This window comes from Neomonachus schauinslandi, chromosome 15, assembly GCF_002201575.2.
Source record: "Neomonachus schauinslandi chromosome 15, ASM220157v2, whole genome shotgun sequence".
Classification (NCBI taxonomy): Eukaryota; Metazoa; Chordata; class Mammalia; order Carnivora; family Phocidae; genus Neomonachus; species Neomonachus schauinslandi.
In genome coordinates this window covers 4,015,862-4,037,199 of record NC_058417.1, presented here as the reverse complement: position 1 = coordinate 4,037,199, position 21,338 = coordinate 4,015,862, and the positions used below count along the sequence as shown (strand labels likewise).

At 49.3% G+C, this 21,338-nt stretch overlaps 1 protein-coding gene across 1 annotated transcript in view; it reads right to left on the bottom strand.

Annotated features, from left to right (window-relative positions):
• Positions 1–21,338, bottom strand: part of USP43 (ubiquitin specific peptidase 43) — a 49,765-nt gene that overhangs the window by 26,034 nt on the left and 2,393 nt on the right. The window contains 4 exon segments of the mRNA XM_021694531.2: positions 1,376–1,511; positions 3,017–3,109; positions 8,175–8,278; positions 15,739–15,870. Coding sequence (XP_021550206.2) covers positions 1,376–1,511; positions 3,017–3,109; positions 8,175–8,278; positions 15,739–15,870 — 465 coding nt within the window.

Sequence of the window (21,338 nt, the reverse complement as noted above, 5' to 3'; positions counted from 1 at the left end):
TAAAATATCAAAACAGATTTTAAGTTCCAATCAAAATGCCTACACATGCACTTAGGAATCCCTAAGTGACTCTTATCTGCCTGAACAAACACATCACACTCTGCAAATTCCTGACAATTCTTTGATTCTTGTAATTATTCAAACTCTATGTCGCATCCCCCTTTTGGCATTTTTTTTTTTTTACGGCCATTTCTTCCCCAAGACTCTCACCCACTGTCCTATTCTCTCTCTTGCTCTCTCAATATACCCCTGAAGAGAGCTTTGAGTTCACTGAGCAAGATACACACCTTTTTCCTCGTATTCATTTTTTATGAATCCTCATAAACACGGTGATACGATTAGAGACACTGACTGGGTGGGGGCAGGAAGGAGCCCACACAGTGAGTAATCATGGTGGCTACATGTAAAAATTCAACAAACTATAACCTCAAGGCGTGTGCCCTTTATTATATGTGTGTTATTCCTCAACAGGAAGGCTAAAACACATTTTTTTTAATTTGAAAAAAAATGCCATGAGGTCATCAGGGAAGTGTAAAATTTGCATTTTCTAGTTAAAGACACAGGGGACCAATTGCTTACTTCGTCTAAGGTCACAAAACAGAAGAGCCCTATTCCAAACCCTTCCCATTACACACATGGCTGTTGACCACAGTCACCGCCCCCCTGCCCTTGCCTGGGGGCCCTGGTTAGGAGTTCTGCCCTCAAAGTCACAGTAAATCCAACCTCTTTACCAAGACTCCTTAAAATAAAAAAATAAAATAAAATAAAAAAGTAGCACATAGCTATCCCACTCTTTCCTAAACCTCCTCTCTCGTGTTACACATCCTCAGTAGCTCCTCATGTTTCATTTACAGCCCCTTCAGTCTCCTGGTTTATATTCTCAGGAGTGAAAATACACAGCAGTGTCTCAGGCTCTAAATCAAACCATCGGCATCAAATCCTGGGTCAGCGTTGACTAGCTGTGTGACCCTGGGCAGGTTACTTAACCTCTCAGTGCCTCCTTTTTGCTCACTGATAAAAATGAGGATAATTGGTATCGACTGTACCAACCACAATGTGGTTGTGAGGACTGAACTGGCTATGAATACCAAGGTCACAAAATAGCACCCAGCACTTGGGAAGCACAACTGAGCATTCGTGGTCATTGGAATTATTAGCATCGTGATTGTCATCACGGTCTTCATCCTTTTCTGGTAATTCTGTGTAAATGCAGGGAGAGGTCAAGGCTCAGTCATCAAGACACCAATCAAACAGAAACTCATGAGTCACGAGGGAGTCACCTGGGAACCAGAAATTAGTCTACACAGCCCTACACAGCTGGCCCAGTTAGCGTTCCGGCATTCAGTGACCAGGCCCCCATGCCATTCCATCACACCTCATCCGCAGGGACGCCGCCTTCCTCTGCAACCATCTTCCTCAGGGCTGCCACTGTGCTGAGGATCGGCACGGCCAGGCCCACCCGCAGGAACCGCTGGCTCTTAGAGGGGAAGACCAAGGTGACGCTCAAGAATCTGGAAAATAGGAAGGCGTCCACATCCTTAAAGGACGGACATGAACTGTCAACACCATTGACATTGGGTCAAGTCCAACACTTGGGCTCATCTCTGCTTCCCGGTTGGGTCACTGTACTTTAGGTATACTGTCACCAGGTGGCAGCGGAGAGCCAAATCTCCAAAGGGTCTCAGCTCAAGTATAGTTTTCCATAGTGAAAAATTAAAGGTACTTGATTAAGAATCACAGTACAGACCTGTGATCTCAAGGTTCTGTTTGTCCAATAGATCACGGTAAGCCAAAACAAACTTGGAAATCTGAGATGGGAAAGGGTCAAGCTTCTTCTATCAGGGTTCAACACTATTGATGATGCCCTCCTTACTGAAACTGCCCTTAGTAATAGGACACTTTCCCTTCTCCCCCTCCCCGCCCCCACACTCTCTGGAATCTCTTGTTCTACTTCCTATTGTCCCCACCAGCACACTGGGGCTCCCTCCTCCAGCTTCTGCTTCTCCTGCCCCTTCCTGGAACACCTGTTGGATTCACACAGCTCACTGCCACAGCTGGGACTGGAACCCCGGGCAGTCCAGCCCCAGAGTCAGTGGTCCCAAACCCTGTCCTCTGGCGCATGAGGCCAAGAATCTTAGCTCACATCCATCAGTAGGCATCCCCTGGTCGGGTCACCCAAGAAAGGACAAGCCAGTGTTACAGGGATAGCACGGATGATGAGCAGCACAGGAACTTGGAGCAGAAATGGGGATTACGTTGCCAGGAAAGGCTTTATGAAGCTTTGGCTCTTCATCTGCATCCTAAAGATGGGGGACTGTCAGCAGGCGGAGGGCAAGACAGATGGTATTTTCGGAGATGGAGAACACAAGGAAGAAATGCCACCGTCTCAAGACCAGTGGAGGACTCACCAAACTTCCATGACACTGACGTTGGCCAGATGCCTTAATGGCTTTAAGACCTAGGCTTCTGGAATGCCTGCCCTGTGTGCCTCTTACGCTTAAAAAGCCGAGCCCACCACACCTCTTACCCGACCCTACTACTCTCCTCTTTTCTGTTTTTCTCCTCTCCTTCAACACCCCCTCCCCTTTTTCCTTTGCTCCTTAGAGACACCGTTTCCCTGCACCTTCACAGTGAGCCAAAAGGACGTGGAAACAAAGCCGGGAAAAGCAGGTGGTGACAGGTCCCCCCCACCCCGCCCCCAGATTTGCCCCTGGTTCTGCTGAGAGGTCCAGACCGGCCACCGGCCCATGCCCGCTTCTGAGCGGGCCCAAGACTTCGGAAGCCCCGCTACGGCGTGACAGACGGAGGCACTGCGGATAATCCCTTCGTGAGCTAGAGAAGGGACGCGGCAACCTTTTACTTTGTCACATTCGGTCGCCAAACATCACCAGGCTTCTAAGGCTGGTTTCTACAGAAATGCTGGTTGAGACTCGCAAGAGACCGAGCCGCAGGTGCGAGGCCGTAAGGTACCCAGGGAGGACTAAGGACTGAGGGAGTCAAGTTCACGCTCACGTACCTCGTCTGGCGCAGGGGGATGGGGAGTGACACACACAGGAAGGGGTCGAAGGTATTGCTCTGTTTCAGGCAGTGGGGACAGGTCAAGGAAGATCTGTGAGGGAAAAAAATAAAGTTTCAAGCTGAATCGCACTCAGTTTGGCAGATCCTCAAAAAGTTAAATATAAAATTGCCATGTGATTCAGCCATTCCCCTCCCAGATACGTACCCAAAAGGAGTTGAAAACAGGGATTCCTACAAGTACTTGTCCTCAAGTGTTCATAGGAGCGCTATTCACAAGAGTCAAAGGGCGGACACAACCTGAACGTCCATCAGTGGATAACTGGATAAATCCACAAGAGGTAAAGCCACAAAGATGGAAGGCGGATTGGTGGCTGCCAGGTGCAGGGGAGGGGTGGGGAGGGCTTAACGGGCATCGGGTTTTCTCTTGGGGTGATCAAAATGGTTAGGAACTAGACAGAGGTGCTAGATGCCCAACACTAACATACGTGCCACGGAACTCTACGCTTTAAAATGGTTAACTTTACGTTACGTGATTTTACCTCAATTTTTAAAAAAAGGTTTAGTCACACGTGGCAATGCGCTGAGTTTGGGAAGGGAAGCGAAAACCCCGCGAGACAGAAACAGCGCGCCGACTTGCAAGCTGGAAGGAATCTTAGAACCATGCCTTCCCCTAGTTCTTAGCTTCACTGTGCCCTAGAATGACAAAGGAAGCTTCTCTAAAAACGCAAATGTCTCAACCCTCCTCCCATAGAGCCTGTGGGGGGTGGGGTGGGGGGCCGGGAGAGGTCAGGCATTGGTGTATCAACGGCTCCCCAGACACCAGGTTCAGCCAGGATGCAGAACCACCAAAGGAGTCCACCCTCTTCATTGTACCAGTGAAGCAACAAAGCTCAGAGAAAAGCAGCTCATAGTAAAAGAGCTAATATCGAAACAGCGTTTACTAAGAAGTGGGCATTATTCTGACCACTGGGCCTGTATTAACCCACTTACTACCCATAACCACCAGGATCATCCCCGTTTTGCAGACAAGAAGACTGAAGCACAGAGACGTTAAGCAACTTTCCCAAGGACCACACAGCTCTTAAGTGGCAAAGCTAGGCTCAGGTTCCAGTCTGCGCTCATCACCCTTCCTCCAGAGTCTTTAGTATAAGCCGATGAAGCACTTATTGTCAAGAGTAGATATACACACAGTTGACTTACATTCTTTAAACTTTCAAACTCAACACTCCCTTACTTAAGAGCATGTTGTCCCTGAAAGTAAAATGCAATTTTTATATTCCACATGGGGACTCCAGTTTAATTTCCTTAACCATATGACAGACCATATTCTTCCAAGACATAAGGGATTTCTGGATGCTATGTGTGCATCCTGAAATCTACACGGCCTTCTTCCTTGGGAAAATGGACCACCACCCAGCCGACAGTCATGCTCCTATATGATAGTCAGCAAGGAAAATGGGGCTGGTATCACACCCAGGTTTCGAGTCTCTGCGGGGAGTCCAGCTGCAGCGGTTTCCCGCTGAGCAGAGAGAATGGGAAAAACCAGGGACAAGCAAGAAACCCTGAGGTTTTCAGGGTGCTGGCCAAGGCGACCCTAAGCGAGCTGGCCAGAGCAGGTCAGCTCCCCGGGGGACAAGTTAACAGCACACCATCCATGACTTTAGGTAACAGACCTGAGTATTTAATGTCCAGTAACTTGCTGCTTCCGGTAATTTTCCCATTGGGAAAATGATGGTAATGTGTTGGTAAAATGGTATATCAGACACCGAGCTCCAGGTGGTAGGGAGACCCGATGGTGTGGGGTCCCCCCTGCCACCCTTTCTCCTGATCCTTCTCCTACCTTCACCCGTTGCGTACCTGAGAAAGCCTAACAGGGATTACCACCTGTCATGGGGACCAGACCAGACTTTCTGGGGATAAAAGCCACGAGTGACAAAGAAATGAAAACACGCACGCACGCACACACATACACCCTCCCATAGCCCAAACTCCAACGCAGCACTAATCCTTGGTTATTAAACTCACCGATGTTTTTAGGTTGTGGTGATAACCATATGGAACAACCAATTATTTCTCCTCTAGTCCATAACCTAGTCCAGCACCCTGACCCCATTCCTCCTCCTCTCCTCCGGCCAAGGTGAAAAACCTGACACCCTAAAAAGGAGGGGAGGGAGAACCTCAGTGAACAGGGGTCTCTGAATTAACCCACAATAAATCCCCCAGCTTCCAATTTCATACAGAAGGGCTGACATCACAGCGACTTTCCATCTCTGGGCCCACCGGCCACCTCAGAAAATCACTTCCCACAGCTCAGAAGCCCTCACCTAGACAGACATTTTTTTTTTTACTCAATTTTTTCTTTACTCCAGACGATCCGGCACAAAGCGGGTATTTTTAGCTATCACTGGTTCCTTTTTGGAAGCTTGAACACCTTGCTTCTTACTCATCATCCTACAGGAACCTACCCAAAGGGCGCTTGCAATCCTTAATATCGGATCGGCTTAAACGTCCCTTCCTCAGGAATCTTTCCCTGACTCACCCCACACCAGTCAGAGACCGTGTGATATTTTGACTTATAATGAGAAATATATATTTGGTCTTTGTCCCAGTTCCTGGCTCGGAGGTCCTAAAACCCTTGGAATTACCTCAGGGATGAGCCCCGAGGCGAAAAGGTCCATCTTTCTAATAAGCCCCAGACAACCATATGCAGGAGTTCTGTTAATGAGGTGGTTCTGGGATGGCCCCTGGATCACCGAGGATGGGGGCTGGTTGCCAGGGGAACTGACCCGGGATTAGAGGGTTGGCCCTTGCAGGGGAGGAAAGGGGCACCAGAGGTTGAGTTCATCACTAAGGGTCAATGATTCAATCAATCACAGGTAGGTAATGAGACCTACACAAAAACCCTAGCAGGAGGGGTTTGGAGAGCTTTGAACCCCTGGTGGGGCTGGAGGGCGGGGCCCCCCCGAGAGGGCACAGCAGCCCTGCACCCCGTCCCACACACCTGGCTCAGCGCAGCCCATCCCCGCTGTTCCTGAGTCGTATCCTTTTATAACAAATTGCTCATCCAGTGAGTAAATGGTTTTCCCAAGTTCCGTGAGCAGCTCTAGCAAACTACGGAAACTGCGAGGGGGTCGGGGGAACCTCCGGTCTGTAGCCGGCCAGTCAGAAGCACGGGAGACAATCTGGGACCTGGGGGTCGGGGGTGTGGGGGGGAGCAGTCTTGTGGGACTGAGCGCTTCAGTGTCGGGTGGGAGTTACACTGTAGGACACCCCGTCCCTGTGTGCGCAGAGCAGAACAGCCTGGTGTGGGGAAAGCACCCTGCGCCCACACATCTGGTGCCGGCAGGTTTGTAAGCATGGTAGGAGGAGAGAGTGTAAAAGAAAACAGTTTTTTTTCCCTTCCCACCAGTAACACGCACCTCAAAGCACCTGCCAGCTATAAAAACCCAGGAGTCACCCTAGCTTCTTCCCTTTCCCTCAGTGCCTCCCCCGTGCACCTTTAAATTCATGAGCAACGCATCTGGCCACCCCTGGATCCCAGGCACCCTCCCTCTCCCAGGGTCCCTCAGCTGCTCCAGCCTCCCTCCAGCCCCCAAAAAAACCACCAGCGTGATCTCTGAAATTGAAAAGGATAGCACACCCGGCTTCAAATTCTGCAGCAGCTTCCTGGGCCCTTCAGACGAAAACCCACACCTGGCCAGGACACCTGCCCCGTCCACCGCTCCAGCCGTACCTCCCGCCCCTCCCTCCCTGGCAGCTACCTTGCCCTTTCTGTCCCTTGCGGTGCCAACGTCATTCCAACCCCAGGCCCTTTGCCTCGGCCGTTTTCTCTGCCTGGATGACCCTGTCCCCAGATACGTGAATAGCTGACTCCTTGTCACTCGGTTCTCGGCTCAAATGTCCCCCCCACCAAAAAAAGAAGCCTTCCCAGACCACCTTATCTAAGACTGGCTGCCTCCCCCACACCCCGAGCTGTGTCTTATCACCATCACGAGCCGCTGTGACGTGTGTGGTGTGTTACCGAACACCTGCCCCAGCAGAACGTGAGCTCCATGAGAACGGGGGCCGGGCCTTGTTCGCAGCTCCCTTCCAGTGCCGAGAAGGGCAGTGGCCCGTAATAGGTGAAATAGTAAATATCGAGGGCGTATCTATCTGGAATTAAATATCCAGAGAGCACGCGGGGGTATTTGGTTGGTATTTCTCACTCATGGGCAAGGAGTGATGCTCCTCGCTGTAACCGGTGGACCAAGCACAAGCACAGATGCTCAAATGTTGGGAAGAAGGGAAGAAAGTGAGCATGTGTGCCCAGGAAGGGGAGTGGGCAGAGAGAACGGAATGAGCCGAGAAATAAGCAAATTGATTGTATAAAGACACCAAGAGCGGTACCTGGTGGCAATTCTTGGTGTCCCTGCCCCACAGTCTAACCTACCCTGACCTTAAACTCCCCTTATGTTCTTTCTCCTCCTCTCTTCGTCTCCTGTCTCATTTTCGTTTCAAGCAGCCTCCGCTCCGGGCAGGTAAGTAAGGCCGATGCCCTGGGCGTAGCTTCCGTGGCTAGAAAAGGTCGGCAGCTGTGAAACTGAGGTTCGCTCTGTGCATGCCACCGCAGGAAAGAAATGGGCCTTACTTCGTGTACAACAGTAACACTTAGGCTCATTTCGAAGAGTTTTTTTTAATTCCCCAGTATGCTAAGCTACCAAGGGTAGCGTGTCACCAAGAGGAGGTTCTCTGTAACCGATGGCTTCCCCGAAATTCTATCACGCTCATTCCCACGTGTGAGCAGGTTCCGTGCTGGCTGAAGACGCTCTCACCCGTTCAATCCTAGTCATTCTTCAGAGCCCATCAAAAGGCACGCCTCCTCCGAGCAGCCCAGGGGGGTTTCTCCCCACGTTGCCCCTCTCACTGCAATCACTACCTTCACTGAATCATCATAGTACCGGGAAATATGCTGCCTTATCCGAATCTCTGAACTGTCACATATATAAAAAGCCCAAAGAGAACGTTTCTGAAGTCAAAGGCAGTGTAATTATTTTCTACGTCGTCCATGCTGCTGGGAAATCTTGAACTTGAAAGAACTATAGGAGACCAGTTATCGGCATACGAGTTTGGGCGACCCAATCCAAGCCCATCCATCCCACTCTTACCCAGATTCTTACCTGTACTGAGCTTGAAAGTGGCTCTGCACAAAGCTTGGGCCTAGAGAAAGCTGAGCCGATGGTGACGGGAGGTTCTCGGGGGTTCTGCTGGCTTCAGGCTGAGGCTGCAAAGAAATGAGGGAAGGAAGCAAGGTCAGGCCCGGCTCCCAGGGCTCCGGCACCTCCGGACCACTGAGCCCTGGCCCTTCTGTTGACTTTCCACAATTCACAGCTCCTTCGGCCTCCAGACCTCCCAAACTCCCCCCGACAGAGAAGGTGCTGAGGGAGCAGAGCTGAAGCGGGAAGCCTGGGAACGCTCCCACATCCTCGGCCACCTCTGCTGTGACCTCTGTCTCGACTGTCCTGTTCGCATCTCCATCCTGCTGGGCCCCGCGTGTCGACACCGGGCAGGCTGCTAGGCTCTGAACACCTCCGCACCACACCTCCCTGCTTCCACCACCCCGCCCCATCCGCATCTCCTCGGGAGCCCTCTGCATGCGAGCACCAGGCACACGAGGCTTCACTCCTTCACCCCACATCAGTCCTACTGTGCCCCTCTTTGCATCCTCTTCTGTACCCGCTTTCTGGTGCTCCTGCAGCAAATTCGCACACACTGGCGGCTTAAAACAAGCAGAAATGTATTCTCTCATAGTTCTGGGGACCAGACATCCAAAATCAGCATCCCCAGGGCACAAACAGGGATGCGGGAGCTCTGGGGAATGCGCCCCTTGCCTCTCCTGGCCTCTGGTGGCCGTGAGAATCCCAAGGCTGGTGGCCCCGTCACCCCGGGCTTTATGGCCAGCATATTCAAAAAGCCAGGAGAAAGGGACGCACGTGAAGTGTGTGGGTGAAGCATGCCAACATCTGAAATGTGGATTTAAAACGCGTCGCGAAGCAGTAAGGGGAGGAAAACCATAGACTGAGGAATATATAGATGGACAAATACAGGATAATGCAATTTTAGTAAAATGTAAACTATAGAGTCTAGGCGGTGGGCAGGAGGTATTCACTGTATCATTCATTCAACGTTTCCATCTGTATGGAATTTTCTGTAATAAAATATTGGGGCAAATACTCAGGACGGAACATTCTCATTGGCCCCGTGGTTTTGTGAAGCTCAAGTTGACCAGCACATAGATGTGTGAAGGGAGGTGGAAAACGGGGAGGGGGGGGGGCCCCCTTCCATGTCTTAAAGATGACTACCCAGTTCAGTAAACAGCACAAAAGCAGGATTGAGAATCTGCCTCCGGACTCCAGCGGCCAGGGTCCCAATCCCTCCGAAATGGCACTCCTCTGGGAGCACTGCCCAACCTCTGAGCCAGCCAAGTATGTTACTGAACCCCTTGGCCCCCCGATTTCCCAGCTTCTAGAAAGGGATGCTGAATGACAGTGCCTACCTCAGGGGGATGTACTGAGATTCAAAGAGTTGACATACATGTAACACTCAGAACAGGGAGCACGGTCTGTGGTCGCCAAGACACGGCGGGGAGTATCCGATGGGTTTCGAACCCACGTGGTGGCGCCATGCGTGGAGAGATGCTTTAACTGACCGCCATGCACAGGATGCAGGAGGGCGAGTCCGGGGGAAGGACACAGATCAGGAGGCTCGAGGGCCCGGGGCACAATGGGAAGAGCTGGAGAATGAGCCATGAGCACGGGAAGGAGGGATGGACTCAAGACGCCCTGTGTCCGCGGCGCACAGTGGAACACTCAGTGGGGCAGCAAAGGAAGGGGGAGGGGACAAGCAGGAACAGATCCAAGCTCCCATCTGGTGCCCGGAGAATGCATGTCTTCCATTAGCGTAGGAGGGGAAATCGAAGGCAGAAGTGGGTCCGGGAAGGGCCCTCCAGAGTTTGAGGTGATGGGGGGCTGGAAGGGGTGGACCCTGGATGCAGAGCAGACGCTGGGATTTGTGGCTGCGCAGGGCTGAGGCCCCTTCCTTGGTCACGGCGCCCCTTCTGGAATACTGAGCCCAGTCCATGGGGAGGTGGGGAAGCTCTTTAATCGGGGGTCCCGCCCTCCCTTCGCAAGGGACAGGAACGTGACCCAAGTGAGACTGATGGGGTGGTCCTGCCCCGTGAATCACTAGCAGAGTGACCGAAAGCCTGAAAACACGGATTCCAGCCGCGGTGTCTGGGCCAGAGTCCAGCAGTTTCTGCCACTGTGAACCACGCCCCAGCCCTCACCCCGCTCCAAGGGCTGTCTGATTCTCACCGGGTCCAAGCCTGGGTCTCGTCTCCCCTCTGATCCTGCCTGCTACACCTCCATCCTCTCTCCAGTCATCTGAAGTTGGTTGCCGTTACTTGCAGCCAAAGACCTCACAATGATACAGGTGCTTCTGCATCCGGGTGATCACGTGGGGGGTCAGGTGTGGCGGTGGGCAGGATCGCCCAGGAGCGGGTGCGGAAGGAGGAAATCCCCAGAGGCAGCGGGGTCATTCGAGAAACGTGGACCAGGAGGTCCGGCCAGGCTGGCTCCACTCTGCTGGCCAAGCTACCCTGGGCATCTCTCTGAGCCTCATTCCACGTCTAAAAGGGACAGGAGTGGGGCACCTGGGTGGCTCAGTCGGTTAAGCGTCTGCCTTCGGCTCAGGTCATGATCCCAGGGTCCTGGGATTGAGCCCCGCGTCGGGTCCGCTTCTCCCTCCCCCTCTGCCGCTCCCCCTGCTTGTGCTCTCTCCCTCTCTTGCTCGGTTAAATGAATAAATAAAACCTTAAAAAAACAATAGATAAAAGGAACAGGAATGTCACATCCATCTCACGAAGGCACCATTAAAATTTTAAAAAATTATGTGTGTGTCCTGCAAGGCACACACTAGGTGCTTTATAAATGGTAGCTTCCTGGTCCTCTCCCCCACCCCCTCCCGTTCTTGATTCCACAAGAGTGGCAATTTCTGGAAAATTAACTGCCCAAAAGACTGCCTACGTGAGGCTGTCTATAGGATGGTAAAAATATGCCCTTTTCACCGGATGAAATCATTTGAGAACCCATCCGGATGACAGAGAAGAAAGTGATCCTTATGTTTTCTCTTCCAGTTTCACATACATCTAGCTGTATGGCCTTCACATGTTTTGAAACAGAAATAACCTCAAAAAGAAAAAAAAACAACAAAAAAAAAAACCGCTCAGTTACAGAGGACAGTGCCTTTCCTCCTGGAAAGGGAAAATGAAGTTTCGTGCCGGGTCTGGCTTTACCTTCAAGCGTCCCCAGCCAGGCCTCCGCAGGTGGCCCAATTTTCTGAGAGCAAATTTCAGGAGACGCTTCCACCCCAGGTGGAGAAAAAGATCTTTTCTGGTCTCAATCAGGTCAGGCGAAGAGCCGGGCAAGCTCCTCTCTGTGGCCAACAGCCACCCCACCCCCCCGTTCTTGCCTGGGTCCTCAAGGCTTGGCCCGTACAGGAAATTGAAAGCAGCCAGCATGGCCCAGAACAATCAATGAGCAAGGGGCAGAGGGGCCTGAAGGCAGGCCAAGCGGTTGGCAGGCCCGGCCAGAAGTCTGGATTTTGTGCGAGGTACAACAGGAAAACCATTCCTAGCAGGTCCTCTCGGCTTAAAGAAATGCTAGTAATGGTGAAAACCATTCCTAGCAGGTCCTCTCGGCTTAAAGAGACTCAACGTTAAAGAAAGGCCTGGGGGCGGCGTGCTGTGCTTGGGAGCAAGGGCTCCAGAGCAGAGGGTCTCAACCAGTGGGCGCTTTTGCCCCCCGGGGGACACTGGTTGTCAATCACAACCAGGGGAGGGGTGTCACCAGCATCCTGTGGGTAGAGGGATACTGCGGAGACCACATTGCACAGGACGGCCCCCCCCCCCCAGCAAAGAATTACCCAGCCCCAGATATGGACTGTGCAGAGTCTGAGAAACCCGGCTCTAGAAACCCATTTCCTAGACGTGGGTCCTGGCTCTCCCACGTACTTGCTGTGTGACTTGGGGGAAGTTACTTAACCTCTCTGTGATCTTTCCCCACCCACTTCCCTAACTCTTCGTGAGTTGTGCAACATGAGCCAGCCTCACAAACATTACAGCAGGGTAGCTACATAACGTATTCAACCATTCAAGAGTTTACTGGAGGGCGCCTGGGTGGCTCAGTCGGTTGGGCGACTGCCTTCAGCTCAGGTCATGATCCTGGAGTCCCTGGATCGAGTCCCGCATCGGGCTCCCTGCTCGGCGGGGAGCCTGCTTCTCCCTCTGACCCTCCCCCCTCTCATGTGCTCTCTCTCTCATTCTCTCTCTGTCAAATAAATAAATAAAAAATCTTAAAGAACAAAACAAAACAAAACAAAAAAAACAACAACAAAAAAGAGTTTACTGGATGTCTCTTATGCGTCAGGAGTGAAATAAGTCACAAAAACATCAAGCAGGATGTGTGGCACAAAACGAATATTCAATACACAGTATCTTTTTTAAAAATACATCATTCTGCTTTCAAAATGTGTTCACTGTAAGATTATGGAAATACGGTGTGGACATAGTTTTGGTGGGCAGGCATAGTTTTCTGCTTAGCATTCTTCTCTTTGGAGAAGCGACCCAGCCCAAATACTCTAAAGAAGATATTGAGTACTGGGTGTCTGGGTGGCGCAGTCAGTTAAGCGACCGACTCTTGATTTTTGGCTCCGGTCATGATCTTGGGGTCATGAGATCAAGCCCCGCAATGGGCTCCACACTGGGCGTGGAGCCTGCTTAAGATTCTCCCTCTCCCTCTGCCCCTCCCCCCAACCCCCACTTGTGCACGCAAGCACGCTCTTCTCCCTCGCTCTCTCTCTCTAAAAAAAAAAAAGGTTAAGTGAGCACTGTAGAGGCTCCTCTTGCCACCATGTGTGCAGAGCCAGTCTGAGAATGAAGCCAACAAGAAACAAAAAGCCAAAGACCTGGGGGCATCATCGGAGTCCCTGGATCCAGCCTTACCTGAAGCTGGTCCAAGCCTTGGATTACACAGTATAAAAGCCAATAGATGCCCTTCCCTTAAGTTGGATCAAGGTAAATTTCCGTCGCTTGCAATGAAAAGGATCTGAGTAGGATCAACAGAAAATCACTGCATTTCAAAGAAGAATCCCCCATAAGCCCACAGCCCAGACACACAATCCCATAAAACACTGTTAACTTTTGAGTTGTGGTGATGTTTTTGCTCTGTTTCATTTATGTGTTTTAGGGGTGGCTGCGGTGGCTCTTGCTAAAATAAGAAAACAGGCTTTCAAGCCAGACCCCCTTGTACGTGAGCCCTAGCTCTGTTCCTTCTTGAGCTGTGTTGCTTTGGGAGGGTTACTCAACCTCTCTGATTCTTGGTTTACCCACATATACAATGGAGGTAATAATCCTAGCAGCACTCCATAGATGACAAGAGTTACTCAGACTGTAGGAGATGCCTGAGTGGCTCAGTCGGTTAAGCGTCTGCCTTCAGCTCAGGTCATGATTCCAGGGTCCTGGGATTGAGCCCCGCATCAGGCTCCCTGCTCAGCGGAGAGTCTGCTTCTCCCTCTACCTGTTTCTCCCTCTGCCAGTGTTCTCTCTGTCAAATAAATAAAATCTTAAAAAAAAAAAAAAAAAAAAAAGAGTTACTCAGAAACCCATTCCTTGTTCGATGCATTCTGCAACTGCCTTCCTGAGCATAAGGGCTGTTCTTGCAGCTCTGTCCAACTCTGAGCTTTTAATTACATTATACTGTTTAAAAAAGGTCTATTCTTATTTGAGACATCTAAACTTCTGCCCTCCTTTTCTTAAACTTGCAACTGGTTGTTTTATAAGAGAAAGTAACAAAGTTACAGCCGGCTTTGTGGACACCTTAAAAAAAAAAAAATTACTCAGCTTCCTGAACCATTTTTTTTTTTTAAATAAATATGGTAGAGTTAAGGTGTATAATGTGACGATTTGATACGCATATACATAGCAAAATGAAGCCTACAGTCAAAGTAGTTAACATTTGCATCTTCTTGGCTACCTTTCTGTGTGTGGTGAGTGCCCCTGAAATCTGGTCTCTTAGCAAATTTCTGGTATTCGAGAAAGAATTATTAATGATAGCTATCAGGTGCGCGTTAGATCTCTAGCCTTGCTCATCCTACGTCACTATGACCACCATTCCTTCTCTATTACTCTAGCATGATGGGGCTCCAAGCAAATAATGCAGGATCGGCAGGTGACCCCTGAAAGACATGCTTCCAGAGGGTTTTTTTTAAATGGAGAAGCACAGGAATAAGGTGTCCAGATTTAAAACAAAGAAAACCAGTAAAGCGGTTCTTGTGGCTGCATCTGGATCAGTTTTGAGACACATCAAAACCAAGGTGTCTGATTAATTACCAAAGCTTGTAACACCTCTTTAAATTACAGCCAATTATTCATGGATGTTGTTAGAGTAACTTTGCTCACTCAAGGGGATAATGACTTCACTCGCTTTGACTTTTTTTTTTTTTAAAGATTTTATTTATTTATTTGACAGAGAAAGACACAGCGAGAGAGGGAACACAAACAGGGAGTGGGAGAGGGAGAAGCAGACTCCCTGCCGAGCAGGGAGCCCGATGCAGGACTCGATCCTGGGACTCCAGGATCATGACCTGAGCCGAAGGCAGTCGCTTAACCAACTGAGCCACCCAGGCGCCCGACTTTTTTTTTTTTTTAAGATTTTATTTATTTGACACAGAGAGAGAGACAGAGAGCGCACAAGCAGGGGGAGAGGGAGAAGCAGGCTCCCCGCCAAGCAGGGAGCCCGATGCAGGACTTGATCCCAGGACCCTGAGATCATGACCTGAGCCAAAGGCAGACGCTTAACTGACTGAGCCACCCAGGTGCCCCTCGCTTTGACTTTCTTAAGTGAGAGATAAAAGGACAGCGTGAGAGCAGAACCCTCATTGATCTTTATTTAGCGAAGCCCGCAGAGAACACAACTGATATATCAATTAACTGTGGCTCTTACAGATGATTTAGTGCTTTCTTACTCCCAGAGATTTGGGGCTTCATCAAAATCTAGGAATGCTGAGTGCACACATGTAATCATCCATCCTGTGTTTGGAGAAAAAGGACTGGAAGAGGTAAAATGGTACCACCTGAAATATTGACGGCTGGTGCAGCTGGTTAAGCATCTGACTCTTGGTTTCGGCTCAGGTCGTGATCTTGGGGTCGTCGTGAGATCGAGCCCCACGTTGGGCTCCATGCTGAGCATGGAGTCTGCTTGAGATTCTCTTTCCCCCTCTCCCTCTGCCCCTCCCACTCGTGCTCTCTCTCTCCCTAAAAATAAATAAATCTTAAAACGAGTGGAAAGAAAAGAAAATAATGATTAAAAAAACCTGAAATACTCACGGCCTCCTATGGCACCATACTAATGCACAGAATATAGACAAAAAGGAGATTGTCAAACTTTAAAAATGAAAGGAAAACCCTATTCACTAGATTCCTGGGATGACAGAGGACGAGAAATCCTGCCATGGGAGGAAATGTCACGCCTACAGCCAACGGAGCTAAGAGAAAGGAGCATGGAACAGCTCTGTGAATGCAGGAGCCAAAATACACAGGAGCCCAAGAAACTGAATTTCAAGACCGAGGACATATTCAAGGGAAAAAAAGAAAACCAGATACGACGTGGTGTTTCATGAGTGACCCACCTTCTCGGACCCCGGTCCTCGGGACGAGCCCTCCAAGTCCTCGTGCACCCGATCCAGCAACCAGAGCAGGAACTCCAGGGCGTCGTGCTGGGCATTGCCTTGGAACTGAGAGCCATACTTGGAAACAGCGTTCTGGGAGGAAAGTAGAAAACCAGAGGGTCAGTTTGGCCCCGCGAACAACCAAGTTGGGACCTGTAAGCACCACTCAGCCCTGAGCGGGGCTGACAACATGGAAACAGCGTGGGCTGAGAACGTTCTGGCCTGCACCTGCTGATCTATGTCCTATCCTTTGGAAACCCACAGGGCTGTCTCGGGTGACTATCTGGACGCTCTTGTCCCTTGATGGCGAGGGCGCTTGCTTCCCTGGCCGCCTCCATCAGTCTATCTCTGTCCCTGGCACTCAGCTCCCACCACCGGTGGAAGCATCTTGTCTTACTCTCTCCGTCGGTGACTCATTCACTCCCATGGCTTTGGCGTTCTGTTTGGGAAAGACCGCAGGGCGGTGGCACGGTGAACTGGGCTGCCCTAAACACGCATGCACCCCCCCCCGCCCCATGCCTCCTTCTAGTGGGTGTGAAATCACACTTCTGTGGTCAGATCATACGATGGCTGAGCCAGTCCTCCACCCCTTCTGTCCATCAGTGCCAGATACTATTGTAGGGACTGGGGTTACAACAGGGAAAACAAGGCAAACAATAGGTTCGGCGCTTACGTTCCCTCTGTGCGGCAACGTTGTCATTTTCTACGGGAAGGCATATTCCAGGTTTTGGTTTTTTTTTTTTTAAAGGTTTATTTTAAAGGGTAACATATGGACATACTTAAAGAATTCAAGACATAAAAAAAGATGATCGTGAAAAGTCTTCCCTTCACCCAGCCCCCCGGCACCCAGCGTTTTCTCAAGCATCTTTCCAGGGAACTTTTTTTTTTTTTTTTTAATGCATGTGCAAGCATGAGCATCTGAGAGGAAGCAAATCCCCTCGTCTGCGTGTTTGCACACATGCACGTGCACACAGTATACTGTGGTTGTTTGACCCCACCCCCAGCCCCACCCCCTTAGATGCAGCCAGGAGTCAAGCCCCACCCCGTCCTGGGAGCCCTCGGAGCTGTGGACTCACATGATCCTCATCACTACTGCCAACCGAATCAAACCAGCCTGGGCTTTTTCTTTTTTCCTTCTTTAATCCTTCCACTGGGATTTAAAGGAAATTTTAGGATATGACAAAGCACAATTCAAGACTGAATTAGCTGAAATACTGGCTCGGAGTCTTTATCCCTGTCACTCCAGTTCGGGGTTCACTGGAGGATCTAGTTTGGATTCTTCCTCCAGGCTTCTTTGTCCTTTGACCTCCAAGTAGGGCTGCCAGATCTCGCAAATAAAAATACAAGGGGCTCAGTTAAATTTGAATTTCAGATAAGCAATGACTGCATTTAGTATAAGTATGTCCCATGCAGTATTTGGGATATATTTACACTAAAAAGTTATTCGTTGTTTATTTGAAATTCAAATTTAACTGGGCGTTGTGTATTTTACCCAACGCCTAGCCACCCTCAACATCCCACTCTATCTATCCTTAGTACCAGCATTCTCTCTCTGGGGGCAGCAGCCGCCTCCAACTCAAAATCTCCAAAACCTGCTCTTCCTCTTAACATCAGTGTCCTTCTTTCAGATTCTCTCTTGAACCCACGTCGGTGAGTGCCAAGCCTTCTGGAATCCGGTTCCCAATTTGTCTCTGTGGCCCCTCAGTAGAAACACATTCCCACCAGAGTCCTAATTGCGGCTGATCCACACAGGAGCCCGGCCCTGGGACTCTCCCCCCCCCCGGCCCCCCCCCCCCCCCCCCCCCCGCCAGCCCTCAGCCTACACCGGGGCACAGCCCAGCTGGGTAACTTCATGCCTCAACTCAAACCTCCCCTGACTCACCACCTAACAATCCACCCTCCTCCCGTCTGGCCCCGTCCCCATCTTTCACCACCTTCCCACGTTGTTTGAGAGCTCCAGCTAATCCAGGCTCTCAGATGCCCCAGACCTTATTTTTCCAATTCTACAGTCTACACCTTGATGTTTTCTTCCTTCCATGTGAACCCCGTTCCCCTCCGGCAAATCATGTTAATCCCTTGAGATGGACGATCTTCATTTTAGCCTGGCTGGGAAGCCATACAACCCTTCCAGAAAGAATGTGAGAATTCCAAGATAGACAGACAGACAGACAGACAGGATAGGGCCTTGGAAATGTCCTTCTATAGAAACAGAGTTAATTCTGCTTTGGGGGATTTGGCATAAGGAAATGAGAGCTATGAGCAAAGATAACTGCTAAGTACTGAAGTCTCCTGGGGAAAACTTACAGCATACTCAGCTGGCCTTAAAAATTATGCTTGAGAAATAATGAGAAGAAAATCAGTGATCCTATCATTTTCTTTTAAAGTGCAAAAATACCTACTTGAGCTATGGATATATATATATATATATATATGGATATATATATCCATAGCTAGAAAAGCCCAGAAATACATGGCAAAATATTAACAAATGGTTATCATTGAAGGATGGGGACCGTAAGTGATGACTGTTGTTTTTTTTTTTTTTTATTTGTACCCTGCAAAATTTTTTTACAGTGAATTTTGTTCTTTGGTTTTTTTCTGATTAGAATGGTCTCTGGCAGGTATCTGTACAGAGTTTGGGCTTTTTCAAAATAACGTGACCTATTGATTCCTAACAGAAGACACTCACATAGAAAGTCTATGAAAATGTGACCGGAGCTGTATTAAAGCGAAATCCTCCCTTGGGAGAGATGGATGGAAATATCTAGTCCTTCTACCCTGCAACCTGACACAGCTCTATCTGCGTGTGCACATGCGTTTCTCTCAACACTCAATTTTTAACACATCTCTTACAAAATTATTCCTAATTATTTCCGATTTCCGGGGGTTTTCGTGAATGAAATCTAATTTTCATACATTCTAAATGGTGATTGCTTTTGATTTTCTATCTTGACTCTGACCTGGTTAGTGACCGCCGTAATGCTACAATAGGGATTTCTAGACCCATCTAGCAATTTCCTTTCTGTTCAATCTCTTTTATCCCATTTCCATTTCGTGTCTTACTGTTTCATCCAGAACTTCCAAAATATAAGAGCGATCATCCTTGCTTGTAAAAGGCAACGCTTCTAGTGTATCACGTGAAGCATACTGTATGTCTAAAATTGTACGTCTGAAAGTGATGCTTAAGTACATAAGCTAAGATAAACTCCAGATGGCTGAAATCCTTAATATAGCCATGGGAAAACTAGAAATACATAACACAGAACCTTTATCAAAAGGTATGATGTAAATAAATCTACAACTTCCAGGATTGGGGATAGGAAGGAGAGAGTTTGCGGAAAATATCTGTGGCAAGGATGAGGGTTGAGGAACTCACAGAAACAAGTAAAAAGAGCGTTGAGAGCAGGCAGAATGGACAGTCGACATGGACAGGAAAATCCAGGTGCAGTCTCACCAGTAAAGAAGCATAAAAAACCTGTGCCTCACTCTTAATCAAAGAAATAAAAATAAAAGTGAGATGCTATTTCTTTGTGTTCAGTGAGTTGAAACATTACACTCGCTAAAGATCAGCCTTTAACTGTTCCCAACACTGGAAAAAATGATCACCGTGTGACCCAGGATAGAGATGTTATCTGATGCTAAATACACCAATCATATTGCAATATAAATGTATCAAATCAATTCGTTGTATACCTTAAACTTACACAATGTTGCATGTCAGGGATAGCTTGATTTTTTTTTTTTAAGATTTTATTTATTTATTTGACAGAGAGAGAGACAGCGAGAGCAGGAACACAAGCAGGGGGAGTGGGAGAGGGAGAAGCAGGCTTCCCGCCGAGCAGGGAGCCCGATGCGGGGCTCGATCCCAGGACCCTGGGATCATGACCTGAGCCGAAGGCAGACGCTTAACGACTGAGCCACCCAGGCGCCCCAGGGATAGCTTGATTTTTTTAAATGGGTGCACTGCACGGGACATAAGTTATACCTCAACGATGATGATTCAAAAAGAAAAAAAACATAAAAATAAAACAGTCCCATTGTTGCTCTGACCACGTAAGTTCACGTCAAGGGATCAAATTTAGGAAATGGTCAGAGCGGAGGACAATGATTTAAGCAAAGGGATCTTCAATAGTGTGATAACTAGAAACTTGTACAGTAAATGCCTCTGCAGGGACTGGTTCATTGAAGGAAATATTATGCAATCATTTAAAATTAAGTTTTACAGAATGCTGTAATGGCCAGGAGAGAGCCTTATGACAATATTTACGTGAAAAATGCAGGATACAACACTGGAATTTCCAACGTGTAGACGCTCTGAAACACAGCAATGCTTCCGAAGGTTGTCTCTGGAGGATGGAGTTCCAAATCACTTTTTGCACTTTTAGCACCTTCTGAGTTTTTATACTATGCACGTATTTAATGACATCATTAGAGAAGCAAAGTGTCATAGATAATACTGTGGGCAGGATTTGTTTCGATGTATTTATTCATGTGCTATTCAAACAGAGTGGTCCTTCTGTCTATAGGCTGAGTGCCTGGGAGGTCAGGAAAGAGGACACTGCAAAGCCAGCCCATTTGCATGGCTGGGGTTGGGGTAACTCACTCCAGCATGCTGGGCCCTTCTCCATTCCCCCCTTCCTCGGTCTGAAGCTACCAATCCCTCCTCAAGACCCAACTCCTTGGGCGCCTGGGTGGCTAGTCGGTTAAGCAACTGCCTTCGGCTCAGGTCATGATCCTGGAGTCCCGGGATCGAGTCCCGCATCAGGCTCCCCGCTCAGTGGGGAGTCTGCTTCTCCCTCTGACCCTCCCCCCTCTCATGTGCTCTCTCTCTCTCTCATTCTCTCTCTCAAATAAATAAATAAAAAATTAAAAAAAAAAAAGACCCAATTCCTTGACAAAACCTGTGGCTTGTCCCCAAACAATTCTCCAGTCCCTCTGCCCAGGCACAGAGGCTCCCATTAATTAATTAATTATTTAAAAGATTTTATTTATTTGATAGAGAGGAAGCGAGCATGAGGTGGGGGGTGGGAGAGGTAGAAGCAGACTCCCCACTGATCAGGGAACCCCATGAGGGGCTGGATCCCAGAAGCCCAGGATCATGACCTGAGCCAAAGGCAGAGGCTTAACCGACTGAGCAACCCCAGAGCCCCTTCCGTTATTTTATTTAATCCTGCATTTATGCTGCCCCGCCCACAGAAGGCCCCCCCAGCTCCACCTGCCCTGGTGATTGGCGATCCTGGCGATCAGTGATCAGCAGGAAATGCGCATCCCCACCCTCCCCTGTCCTTACTTGACCTCTCCTGAAGGTTGCTTCTCCTGGGACACCCCCTCCCACGTTCCCCGCATCCATCACCTGTTCCTGCTGGAACTGCTGTGAATGCCTTGTATTTTGATTTTCCAGCACTTGTCACCAGCTCCGATCATGTGCCTGTGTGATCATTTCATTAACACCCACCTCTCCCGCTGGACAGGGAACTCCTAGAAAGTGGCCCCAGGAGATTTTGCACTCAGGGCTTCTCATGCGTTCCTTGTTCCTGGGAGAGCGTTGGGACGTTCCAGAA